At 45.6% G+C, this 12,915-nt stretch overlaps 1 protein-coding gene across 1 annotated transcript in view; it reads left to right on the plus strand.

Annotated features, from left to right (window-relative positions):
- The first annotated feature begins 3,056 nt into the window (after window positions 1-3,056).
- Window positions 3,057-12,915, plus strand: part of ADAMTS8 (ADAM metallopeptidase with thrombospondin type 1 motif 8) — a 33,071-nt gene continuing 23,212 nt past the window's right edge. The window contains exon 1 of the mRNA XM_074303787.1: window positions 3,057-4,340. Coding sequence (XP_074159888.1) covers window positions 3,585-4,340 — 756 coding nt within the window. The 5' untranslated portion in view covers window positions 3,057-3,584. The remainder of the gene's footprint in view (window positions 4,341-12,915) is intronic.

The following is a 12,915-nucleotide window of genomic DNA, read 5'->3' on the forward strand; positions in this document are numbered from 1 at the left end:
TGCATCCAAAGAGATCTCAGTGTGGATGACAACATATTTTCATCTTTTTTGTTGTTGTTTGCTTACTTTTTTCTTTTTCTTTTCTTTTTTGGTCTGATTTTTCTTGCATACCATAATATGTATAGAAATTTGTATAAAATAATTATATATGTTTGAACCTATATTGGATTGCTTGCTATCTAGGGGAGAAAGAATGGAGAAAATTTTGGAACACAAAAGTTTTATGTTGAAAACTATCTTTGCATGTATTTTGAAAATAAAAAGCTATTATTTTAAAAAATAAATAAAAAACAACCCCTGATCTCAAGGAGCTCACAGCCTAAAACAATAATAAACAATTGTCCAATTTAATTGTATTAGTACTATCTTTCATCAGAAAGATTTGGGTTCACTCCCAGTGGTGTCTGAAGCCATTAACTGTGGCAAGACTGACATCTTGTGGTAGATTTAGAAATAACTATTGACACAAAGTTTTTTGGTTTTGTTTTCTTTTTTTTCCCCTAGGGACAAATTTGTTTCTGAAGCTCAATGATGAGATAGGAATTGACATCATAATGTTAGCTCACCAGAGCTACGGACTCAGTTAGCAATTTTATCTTATTTTGTTTTTAAATAAGGAGAGAGAACAACAAATCTAAAATTTCTTGATATCTAGAATCTGAAAGAAAAATCTAAAGATATTTTCCATTAGAAAAGAAGGGAAAATAGCTTCTTCTTTCAAAAGAACTGACAGCTCCATGGAGACTTGAAATCTCTCTGTCTTACAAATCATCAATAATTACATCTTCTTCCCTCACTGCTTGTTTTTTTTTTTTTTTTAAGTGGAGAGTCAGAGAAATAGGATGGAGAGAAAAAAGGAGTAATAATAAAAATCTGCTGCTTTAGCCCCTCTGAATCTGTAGGAGATTCAACAGCAATTTTTAAGGACAAGGAGAACCTACAGTGTAAAGTTATAAAGTCCAAGTGGCTTTTAAAACACAAGAATTTTAAAACTCTTGAAGAAAATGAAACTGGGAAAGGCTGAATGAGGGGCTTCAAGGGATAAAGGTTGATGTGAGAACTTTAGCAACAACCTAGAACAAAGAATGATTACTCACTGTCCTTTTTCCTAGGTCAGCTTGTCCCCAGATCATTTAAACTGCTTTTGTATAGAAATGAGGTGTCTTGCTCATTTTGTTCCTCACAAACTCATAGAGTTCTCAGGCTGAAAGGGAATTGGAAGCACCATCTCCATCCATCTTTTTGCCTCCCAGCAAATTTCCCTTAAAGTATCCTAGGCAGGCATGTATTACTTCTACCTTCAAAAACCTGGGAAAGATCTGCCAGGATAGAGAGTTCACAGTGCCCAGTGTAGGAAAGTTCTTCCATCTAACTTGGACTCAGCATGAGAATTGGACTGGGACCCAAAAGATGAATTCTAGTTTTGCTTCTACTACTTTCTAACTAATTTGACCAGGGCAAGCCACTTGTCCATTCAGTTTTTTCATCTGTCAAGTAAATGGGTTGGACTTGGCAGTCTTCTTGGGTCCCTTCTAACTCCAATATTGTCTATTGTTTTGGGGGTTTAGGGTTTGGGATTTATTTGGGTTTTTTTTTAAGAAAGTAATCCCTAAAAGTAGATGATTGCTATATAATTTCCCTAAAATCTCAAAGAAAGGTCTGACCTTTGAAAGAGGTGACTGCTTTAAAATTTCCCCCAAAGCCCAAGGGAGGATCTGACACTGGATTCAGCTGCTATAAAAGTTCTTTTGTTGTTGTTGTGATAGTCTCATCTTTGAATTTAACAAGCCCTGAGAGCCTCATATGAGCTACAAACAATACTGGCTACTGCATGGAATCAACTGCTAATGAGAAGCAGAAATGACCTCAAGTTTCAGCTTTCCCTGAACTCAGGGGAGAGAGGAGGGAAATACAAAGAGAGAAGGGGGCTTCTGGCTTCTACAAATTTTTCCTAAGTGTTGACCACCCATGGGTCTTAACCTACCCGGAACTGAGAAAAAGGAGCAGAGGGGAGTCCCTACCCAAGATAAGCATCTTCAAAATCTATTCTGTAGATTCCTCCAGACTTTGCAGACTTGAGGAAGAGAGTGCTGAATCAAAGATCTCTTCAAAGGCTATAGTCCAGTCTCAATCCTTTCACCTAACTAGGACTGGAGGAATCCAGAGGTGGCTGGAGTTGGAAAGACCCTCCCATTTTTGTAATTGTGGTATAAGGAACACCACGGGGACAAAAAGAGAGGAAAAAGGAGGCAAAGATGCGTGGGTAGGGTGGGAGAATCCAATTTTCAAAAAACAGGTCAGGCAATTTAACACTATGCCAGACTGGAAGGAAGAATTTTCAGGGCCTCCAGCCAATGTTGCTCCTGAAGAGCACCTTCCTTTCCAGAGGAGAAGTCCAAAAACTACTGGCTGCCTTTTTTTTTTAATCTTCTGGGGTGGTCCCACTTTGCTCCCATCTTTCCTCTCTCCACAGGGAGGGAAACACTTGCCTGGTGGAAATGTGGCCCTCTGCCTGCCTCCCCACCCAGGCTGCAATGTCCATTGTGATTAGTACAGCGCGCTGGGGCGGGATTTTCCAGGATCTCTGATTTAGGCTGGGGATAAGGTTGCTATCATGGTGAATTGACTGTGTAAGATCCTTTTTGTGCCTCCCACTCTGGGTTTGACAATTGAAATCCTGGAATCCCCCTTCCCTGGGCCCCAGGAATAAAAGCTGTAGCCATCTCCAGGGCAGCCCCTCAGCCCGTGCAGGGGTCTGGACAATGTTGCTGCGGCCAGAGAAGGGATACTTACCTGAGGCTGCCGTCCTCAAGGAGGGAGGGGCAGGGCTGACCGTAAACATGCTCCCTTGAATGTCAGCGCAGCATTGTAAGAGTTAATATGGGAAAGCGGAAAAGGGGGAAAGGAAAAAAAAGTTGGAGTTGACACTTAAAGGGGGGTGGGGGCGGGAGGGCGGGGAGGCGGGTCTCGCTAACTCCTGATTGGCTTTAAATTTCGTCCAAAACTTTTTTTTTTCCCCTCTCCCTCTTTTCAGCTTCTCTCTAGGATCCCAGGGGAGGGGAAACTGGAATAGTGAGAGATCAAAAATAAACCTCTTATGTCAAAGCCGGGAAGGAAGTATAAATACGGAGGGCTCGGCAGCCCACTCGGGTGCTTCCCAGGGTAGGGAGGCGGAGGCTCGGCGAGCGAGGCAGAGTCCGGGGAAGGGGAGGAGGACGGATCCCACGCCTGGCCCGCAGAGGCAGCAGCTCCCGCTCAGCCGGCTCCCCAGCTCGCTGCTGCTCCGGAGGCAGGATCTCCGCAAAGGGAAGCGGGCTGAGCCGCCGGAGGGAGCCCGCAGCCGGTCTCTCTCCCTCCCTCTGCCCTGCGGCTCGGCCTCTCGCATTGTTCTCAGAGTCCCAGCCCGGGGCTGCCGGCCTCCCCTCGCTGTCCCCCCGCTGCCCTTCATCCGATTCCCCCGGGTTGAGTGGGATTCTTCCGAGGTGACAGAGCTTTCAGGTCCGCCCCGTAGCGGCTCCCAGCACCTGCCTCCTGCCCTGGCCGGGCTTCTCTCCTCCGGTGCCAGTCGCACTCCGAAGTCCCCCATGCCCTCACCCTTCCCAGCCCTGCCCCGGGGCCCCGCCGCCTCCCCCTGGCCTCGGTCCCCGCCGCCGCTGCTGCTGCTGCCGCTGCTGCTCTCGAGCGCCCTGGCCCTGCCCAGTCCGGGGGAGGAGGCCGCCGAGCTGGTGGTGCCCACGAGGTTGCTGGGCAGCGAGGGGGAGACCGCTCTCCACCTGTTCGCCTTCGGGAAGGCTTTCCTGCTGCGCCTGGCTCCCGACGCCAGCTTCCTGGCCCCCGAGTTCAAGATCGAGCACCTGGGCGGGGCGGGGGGGACGGTCAGAGGGGAGGAAGGGCTGCGGAGCTGCTTTTACTCGGGCACAGTCAACGGGCAGCCCGAGTCGCTGGTGGCGGTCAGTCTGTGCGGAGGGCTAAGCGGCTCCTTCCTGGTGGACGGCGAAGAGTTCACGGTGCAGCCCGCCGGCCCGAGGGGCGCTGGGGACCCCCTGACCCAGCCGCACCGACTGGTGCGCGGGGATCGGGAGGGGCGCGCTAGCCTCCTGGGGCCCGACTCCCCGGAGGGGGGCTCTTCGCGGCTGGAGCCCGACAGAGTGCCGCAGGAGGGAGACCCCCTGAAGGAAGAGGAGGAGGAGGAGGAGGAAGAAACGGAAGGAGCCAGCGAGTCCCCGCCGCCCCTGGGGGCCACCAGCAGGACCAAACGCTTTGTGCTGGAGGCTCGATACGTGGAGACGCTGCTGGTGGCTGACGCCTCCATGGCCCGTTTCTATGGACCGGACCTGAAGGTAGGAGCGCACTTCCCGTGCTTACGAGAAGCTCGAAACGCCTTCCCTCCTGTTTCAGCCTGCATCCCCAAACAGCTTCACCTCCTTCCAGTCTCCACAGGAGGAACTTGCTACTTGTCTCTCGCTGCCCCTCATTTATGTTTAATCTCTTAGACGCTTCTCTCCGTCTCTCCTTTACTTGAGAAAGTGTTGGCCCTTTCTGAATTCACTCTCCCACCCGGACTAGACTTCATCTTTGACTTCAGCATCAGTTTTACTTACAAAGTTCCTGGAAAAATAGCTTTTCTTGTTCCTCATAGCACTCATTCTGAAATCCTGGAAGCACCTGGCAAAGTTGCATGTGTGGGTGAATTCCCCCTCCTAGGCTCTTTTAGTATCTCCTTCCCGTGCAGGTTATCCGGGAACATCTTGGAAGGGCATCCCGACTTCCTAAATTGTCCCAAAGAAACTAAAGGAACCCAAGAGAATGAAGATGGGGGAGGGGGGTTAAACAGCTATAGCTTCTCTACTTTAGGATTCAAAATGTATTAAGGAAAAGAACACAGAGGAGGGGAAAGGGGGGAAAGAAGAGTAGGTGACCCAGATCCTTGATCTGCTCAGCCGAATTTGATGAAGGGGTGTTAGGGAGCATATTTGCCAATCTGGATCCTAGCCCCAGCAAAACTGGGTTGTGCCCACAACCAACATGAGATGGGAGGAGAATGGGACTTCTGCCTGGGGACTGTGTGCCTGGCAGAGTGGGAAACTCCACTCTGGAAACTAGAGCTTTAGTGGAAAAGGGAGGAAAAAGTAGTAGAGTGTTAACCCTTTGGATGTATGTATGTGGTACGAGCTCACCTTTCTAAAGCTTGTACTTTGTGCACTGTTGCTGATCTAAGATCACAGACACAGCCACCCTCAAGTGGGGCCCAGGGAGTAGTCCTAGGACTAAATTGTGCCCAAACCACTTGTAGTCAGGATGGACAAAGGAGAATGTATCTGTTTTCCCCAAGATTCACTACCTCCCCAAGTCTTGGAGAACCCCAGTTGGTAGAAAGGGTGCCAGAAGCAGGAGGGAGCTATCCTCTCCCTGCTCCCAGGGAAAAATAGAACCAGGATCTGTGCCAGAAAGGGAGAAACTGATCTGCCTTTTGGAGCTAGTTCCCTTGGAACACTAAGCCTGGAGAAATCAGTTCCAAAGGAAGAGCATCCACTGGCTGCCAATTAATGCAGACTCCCAGGAACCTTATTCTGTGCCCTTCAGAGTGGGCTAAGAGACAGAGTACTAATGACAGCCTAAGGGAAAGCAGCCATGGGAAAGGAAATAGATTTACCTTCCACTTCCTCACCCCACCTTCCCACTCCCTCTTGTCATTAAGAAATTCATTCAAGCCTGATTGTCATATGGAGTATTAGGGGATAAGAGTTCTACCTGATACTTCTGATTACCACAAAAATCCTGGCTAAGCTTCAGCCACTCAAACCTGCTCTCTCCCTTGGTACTGGTTTCTCCTAGAGCACAGGTAGGCAGCTCTACCTCACCCAGACAATCTATCCATATGGGTTGGGTTTGGGTCTATGTTGCTTACATTTTCCATATTGGTCATGGAACCAGAGGCAGGTGCCGGCTTGCTCAGTCAACCTACCTCCTTCCTCTAATTCCCACGGAAAGAAGGCTCCAGAGACTAGATACCAGAAATATGCTTAAGGGGATTGCTGCTTTCCCTCCTTCATTTTAGGTACTTCTACCCTGAGAGCCCTACCAGTAAAAGAGCATAATAGATTTACTTTAAGCACATTTTTCTCCACCCATCCCTAAGGCTGGTTTCTGGCATATATATCAAAATGGTAATGATAAAGAGAAAGGGGGGAGGGAGTAGGGGAGTTGATGAATCCCTGTGTAAAAAGGAGAAGGAAAAAACAGGAAAAACAGATCAGATCTAATCTAGGGTCTCTATAGCCAAATTGAAGGTACAAAGTCCTGTTTTTAACAAATACTTGTCATCACTGGGCATTACAGCTCTCCAGAGAGACAAACTTTGGTTTCTAGCCTATAAGTTCCAAATGCTTTCAAACAAGAAGATTGAGCTGAGTTAGTTCTTCTGTTTTCTAAGCATTAGAAAATTCATTTTAGCACTAAAATGGATGAGAAGTTTGGGTAAATAAGAAGTGAAATTTAGTTCCTTTCCCATAGCTTCCTCTCTCAACTCTCGTATTAATACCCTTGGATACCTTATCTTCAAGTCCGCTGCAAAAAGTCAAAGGAAGACTGTAGTGTCTGGCATGTTAGCTGTCTCTTACTGACTGCTTGCCAAGAGCATTTCAGCTTTTAGTGATCGTGGCTTGGATGACCTAAGGCATTAGTATCTCACTGAGCACATGTATACATACACACATTTTCTCTATCTCTTTCTCTCTCTTTCCTCCACATGATGCATGGACTCTTCTGGACATGCTCATCTGGGCACATATACCCAGTGGCATAGGGAAACTTAACAGAAAAAACATTATTGCCTCATGGGAAAGCTTTTCTCCTCTCTTTGGTTAGTTTGCTCATTTCTGGGACTGCTTCTGAAGTTAATCCTAAAAGGAAGAAACTTCTCAGCTCCACTAGCCTTTCTGTCTCCACCTTGATCTCATTTTATCACAGAGTATCTCCTCCTCTACTGTCACCACTTTGATAAAACTGGAGGTGGGAGGAGAGAGCAAGGACTGAGGCACAGCTGTTCCCATGACTGCCCACTGGCCTCTTTTCCGGCGTCCTCCCTGGCTGTGGAGATGCTACAGAACCAAGCTGATAATGTGCAGAACATAACAGACGAACTTTGTTCTGCTCAATGCCTTTTCCTTCCTCTCCACTCCTTCCAGAGCACTCCTGGAAGAATAAATGAAAATACAGCTAGGAGAGCAGGACAAATAAGAGGCCAGATTCAGAGTGCCATGTAACTTTGGTCCCAGGGTCACTTTTCAGGCCAGAACACTCCCTCTCCCTTATCAATACTTTTAAAAATATAATAGCATAATATACCTCGTCAAGCACTTTCCCAAAGACTTCTTCCATTAATGAGAGGTTGAGTAGTAGAGCATGGAAAACACAGGGCTTTGAGTTCTTAAGTTTAATCTTCCATCATTTATTCCAATTTCTCATTTTACTTTTTCGAGCAATCCTGCCTTCAGAAGCCCATGTCCCTGACCTGAGGGAAGTGGGCATCTCTATATGTAAAAAGGAGTACAGGTTCTATTGGCTCTCTACTTATCTGAACGTGGTCTCCTTTCTTATGGGAACGACAATTAAAGCTAACTATCCAAAAAAAGCCTATGTCTGGACTTTTACCCTCATGGGAAGCTCATATAAGCCACTGCTATCCTGAAAAGCAGCTACTCTCAAGGATGAGGGAGGGAGGAATTAAACTTGCGCTGAGCAGGTCTCACTGTCAGGCGCCTATGAAGTTTTCCAGAACCCATGCAATTGAGTTCACTTAATCCTTTGACAAAAGGGGCCCCCTGCCTCCCACCTCCTTATCTGATTTCAGAGTTAAGGGGCTCTAACAAAGGGGCTTTCTGAAAGGGAGGGGACCACCTCAGAAGATTCAATTAACTCTGGCTACATCCGGCTCCTACTAATTGTAACCCCATATGAAACTGAAGCAAAAAAGAACTGGGTGGTAGATTTATTGGTGCCCCCCAAGTCTTTCAGCATGGGAACCCCTAGATGAGAGGCCAGCTTGTCACTATATCTTCGGTAAAGCTAGTTTTCTGAATTTTCTTGTCCTTTTGGAGCTCTCAGGCATGGGGTTGGAAAAATTCTCCAAAGCAGACTGAGCTAATCTCTTGATGTCTAACTACCAAAAGGCTTATTTCTAGGGCAGGTCACCAATGTTTCCCTTTCTCATCCTTCTTATCTTCTAGGGGGGAAAAGTGCCAAAGAGCTATCTCACAAGACCTGAGACAAATATCCCCAACTCCCTTATGACAATCTAAGTTAACCTAGGAAAAGGTAGAGTAGCGGTTTAAAACAGGAGTTCAACACCCTGTCCTGTTCTGTCAGATAAAGTTATTCAAAGAATTGGTCAAGTATCTTAATGCCTAGTCTGCTCTCTTCACCTCTACCCCATACCCAACCCCAAACAAGCCCACCATTGCTCTCCCAATTACAATAATAGCTTCCATTTTCATAATATTTTAGAGTTTACAAGACTCATTCCTTATAGCAGGCTTGTAAGGTAAGTAATACAAATACCATACCTATTTTACAGATTTAAAAAAATGAGGCTTCTACAGGTGAAATAACTTTACTAAATTCATATAGCTAAAAAAAAAAAAAAGTGAAAATCAAGCAAAAGTTTCTTTTAGTTGAAGAAAACAAATGAATTCCATAGAAAATGGTCTTAAATTACAATAGGAAAAACTTCTGAACAATAGGAACCCATAACAAGAAAGAGATCAAATGATCTCTTGTCTAGAAATAGTTGCCTATGAAGGGCAGCACCAACCTAAATGTAAGGATACGACTACCTCTACAGAGTGCTTTTCCTTAAGGCAATCTGAGATAGTGTGAGCATTGTGGTCCTCATTACTGAGGCTGAGAACTTAAATGATTAACTAGCTACGGAGTCATGGGTATCAGATCTGCTTCTGGACTCCAAACTCAATATTCTTTCCTCTTCATTGTTCAAATGGCTTCTTGCTCAGGTCTTATTGCTCAGCGGAAGTGATTCCCCTCTGTGGGTACTGATGGGACAGTTCATCATGAAGTTAAGTCTATTTTAAAAACACAAGCCCATTGATGATGAGCTATTATTTTGTATAATTTTGCCATCTCAGATGGTTCAGGTAGGATTTCCACCAAAAAGTAGTGGATATGTGCCATGGTCTATGCAACAACTCATTTTTTACTACCACAGATGAGTGATATAAAAGGGAGAAGGCAATACATTTGATAGTTTTCCTCTAGTATTCCATCTACTTCTTGCCTTAGACACTGTGATTCTAGGCAAGTTTTTTTTTTTTTTTTTAACTGATTTCTGTCTGTTTCCCCAGTTGTGAAATGGGAATAATAAAAGCACCTATCTCAGATGAAATGACACATATAGTGCTTTGGAAACCTTAAAGCACTATATGAATGCTAGCTATTATTGTTATTAAAATAACTTGCTTTAAGGAGGTAGTTTTCCTTTGTTCTGTCTAAGGACATCGCAAAGTTTTGAAAACTTTTGAATTCATGAAGAAGGAAGGATAAGAGTGATTCTGCTTTTTCTCTTTTCTTTTCATCACTCTGTTCTTTTTTCCAGCCCTCTTGCCACCTCTCCCTTCAGGATTATTTCAGGTGCAAGGAGATTAGCTATTAGCTTCAGGAAAAGAAAACATCTGGGGCTGAAGAAAAAAAAATAGCATTTTTTCTTTGTAACCTGCCTTAGGTCCCTGAAAGCAGCAAGGTATCAAGGAATGGTACCATTTGTTTTTGGTTATTACTTGACTCTGTTAGATTTTCTTTTTGGTGACTAAAAGAATGGAAGGATAGGTTATGCCCAAGGTGGTTCGATAGAGGGTCAAAATCATTCCCAGGGGCTGGGGACAAGATCTAATAAGATGCCGAACCATCTGAAAGTATTTCAGGAGACTAAAATCTTCTAATTCAGGCCATACCTGTGACAACTGAGCACTGCCAAGTGGTGGGGTAGCAGGAGATTTGGGCTTTCTTTATTCTAAAGAAATGTAAGAAAAAATTAAGAGGGTCCCAAAGTAGGCTGAGCTGTTTGTCTTGAAAGGTATTGAGGTTTCCCTCACTGAAGGTGAAGGGACACGGAAGGACCACTTGCTGTCTAGAAGGGAATTTTGATCACGGCCTCTGTAGTCTTTTCCCAATCTGAGAATCTACCATCAAGGACACCCAAGAGAGGGCCCAGACACAGAGGTGGATTCCTAGAGCTGGCGTAGCCATTGGTGCTGCATCCCACCCCCACTCCCCTTCATCTCTTCCTTTCCTCCTCCTGTGAACCCTCAGGAAGCAGAATCTTCTGCTCCTCAGCTTCTGTAAGCAGGAGGGGGGCAGGGGGGGTATAAATAGACACCAGATGGTAGAGCCATCGAGCCTGACCTTTTCCTTGGCCAGTTGCTGAGCCTACCTTCCGAAGTTGGCTTTCTAAGCTGAGCACGGCCTCAGACCCAAAGAATTAGCAGGGATTTAGAGGGTGCCTTGCCCCTGGGTGCCTCCCTTGCTGCCATCTAAGCTACCTCAGTTCTGTGCTTTCTTAATTCTTCCTCTCAAAGGCCTGACTCCCTGAGGATGGCTTAAGTACCCTCAAAGCTAAGAAAGACTCAAGAGCTAAGGCTGTAGTTGTTTGTTCTTTATTCCCAAAGAGAACCATGACATTAGGGAGGACTTGGATTTCAGTAGGGCCTTGCAAGGTCACTTGTCTCACTCCCCCCTCCAGACCCATCTGGGTCCAGAGACCCTATACAGATCAGGATGACTGGAGGTGGCCCACAAATGAGGGGAAGGGAAGGGAGGTCCAGCAAAGAGAATTAAACTTCAGACTTTGCATTTGAATAGGTGTGGACAGATGATCTCTAGAAGTTGTGAGAGGTAGTAGAGATCTTGAGGCAGCATGTTATAGTGGAAAGCATCTCTTACTCAGAGCCTGAAGACTTGCCTTCAAGTCCCGCTCTGATACTAGTTAGTTTTACGACTATGAATAAAGCTTTCTGAGCTTCAGTGTTCTTACAGGAAAATGAGAATGATCAAGTTTACACTGACCTATAGGGAGGGCTGCTCTTGGAGTCAGTCTTGGGTTCAATATAGTGGATGCCATAGGAATGAACTGAGGAACAGTTGTAGCTATACCCCAGTAGAGGGAGTTTCCTCACCAGTAGCTCCCATACTGATGAAATCACGGGTCTTAGAGAAAAAAAGAAAAACCTTTATACTGCTTACCTCATAGGGTTGGTGTGAGGAAATACTTGTTAATTGCTATGTAAATGTGAGTTTTTATTTTGTAATCCAGTCTCCCCCCTCAAGATAACTTACAATCCTAAAGGCTTTTATTGATGGAAAGTTCTTCCTAGAGCCTGGCTTCAGTCCTTCCTATTGGAATTAAATACTATTCCCTCCTGTTCTGTCCTCTGAAGAAAGTCATCTATAGTTTCTTCAGGACATCTAGGGAGCACAGTGGATAGAGTGCCAAGCCTGGAGTCAGGAAGCCTGATCTTCCTGCATTTAAATCTGACCTGAGACACTTACTAGCTGTGTGGCTCTGGAAAAGTCACTGTTTGTCTCAGTTCCCTCATCTATAAAACCACTTCAGTTATCTTTGCCAAGAAAATCCCAAATGGGGTCATGAAGAGTCAGACATGACAAACAACTGGTCAACAAATCTTTTCTGGTGCTTAACTTTCAGTTGTGTGTATGGGGGGGAAAGCAGAGACTATTCTTATGTCTTAAAGCCTTTAATACCATGTGCTCAACCACTGTGACTGGCACTAAACAAGCCACATCTGCTATTCCCTTCATCCTTACAACTCCTAGGAAAAGTCATCCTCGCAACTTTACAGAGATATTAATAATAGCTGGGTCTTTATAGTGCTTACTATATACCAGGCACTATACTAGCACTTCATAAGTATGATATCATTTGATCATTCTGAGATCCTGGGGTTCTATTATCATTCCCATTTTACAGATGGGGAAACTGAGATAAAAAGAGACGAGGTAATTTGCCCAGTCACACAGTAAGTGTTGAAAGCCACATCTGAACTCAGGACTTTGGAAACTGAAATCCAGCAAAGGGCAGTCATTTGGAAATAATCAGCTTCATAAAAGTGTAAAGAAAGCCCAGAGGGTTGTTCTTTCTGTGTCAGATCCTCTGCCTCCCTTCTCCAGAACACCCTCTAAAAAGCAACCCAGTAAGGAATGAATCCCTGCTAGCTACTGCCTTGGGCCTTTGGCCTAGGGTTGCATAATAAATGCCTTTTTTCTCATGAATCTGACTCCAAGAGCCAGTGCCAAGTTCTAGCATTTGCTGATAAGATGTTTACATCAGCCTAAACATTGCTGGAGTGCTTGACATGCTAAGTAACCTCCCAACCCTAGTCTGTGGGGCTATCCAAGTACCTGGCTGTGGCCCAAGAGGTGCTCCGACAAATCCCATTCACAAATAATGGGATTCGTCTGGAACTCCCACACATGGCGTTAGCCGGTGGAATGTCCCTTTCCGGATTTTCCTCTGCTGTCCTAACCATCCTCCCACCTTCCTGACCACCAAGGAGAATGGAGATAGAATTTTGTGAGCCCAAGGGTGCAGGGTGCTGACCGGGCTGAAGGACAGAGAGCCAGGGTCCTGATTCCCCAATCATCTCTGGATTATCACTTTGCCCTTCCTCTCTCCATCTGGTCCAAAAGGGCCAGCTTTAAAAAAGGACCCTGAGAATGGAAAAGATACTAGGAAGTCTGGCTTCTTTCCAAACCCCTGGAATCTAGCATGGAAGCAATTGGCAATTTGAGAACAGGACGGTGGCCAAACCATGATCTCTGTGCCTTCAGCCTTCCCTGGGAGGAACTGAAAGCAGGTGTGATCTGGAGCTGCCTCATTCTCACCAG

The sequence above is a fragment of the Sminthopsis crassicaudata genome, chromosome 3 (assembly GCF_048593235.1).
Source record: "Sminthopsis crassicaudata isolate SCR6 chromosome 3, ASM4859323v1, whole genome shotgun sequence".
In the NCBI taxonomy this organism is placed as follows: domain Eukaryota; kingdom Metazoa; phylum Chordata; class Mammalia; order Dasyuromorphia; family Dasyuridae; genus Sminthopsis; species Sminthopsis crassicaudata.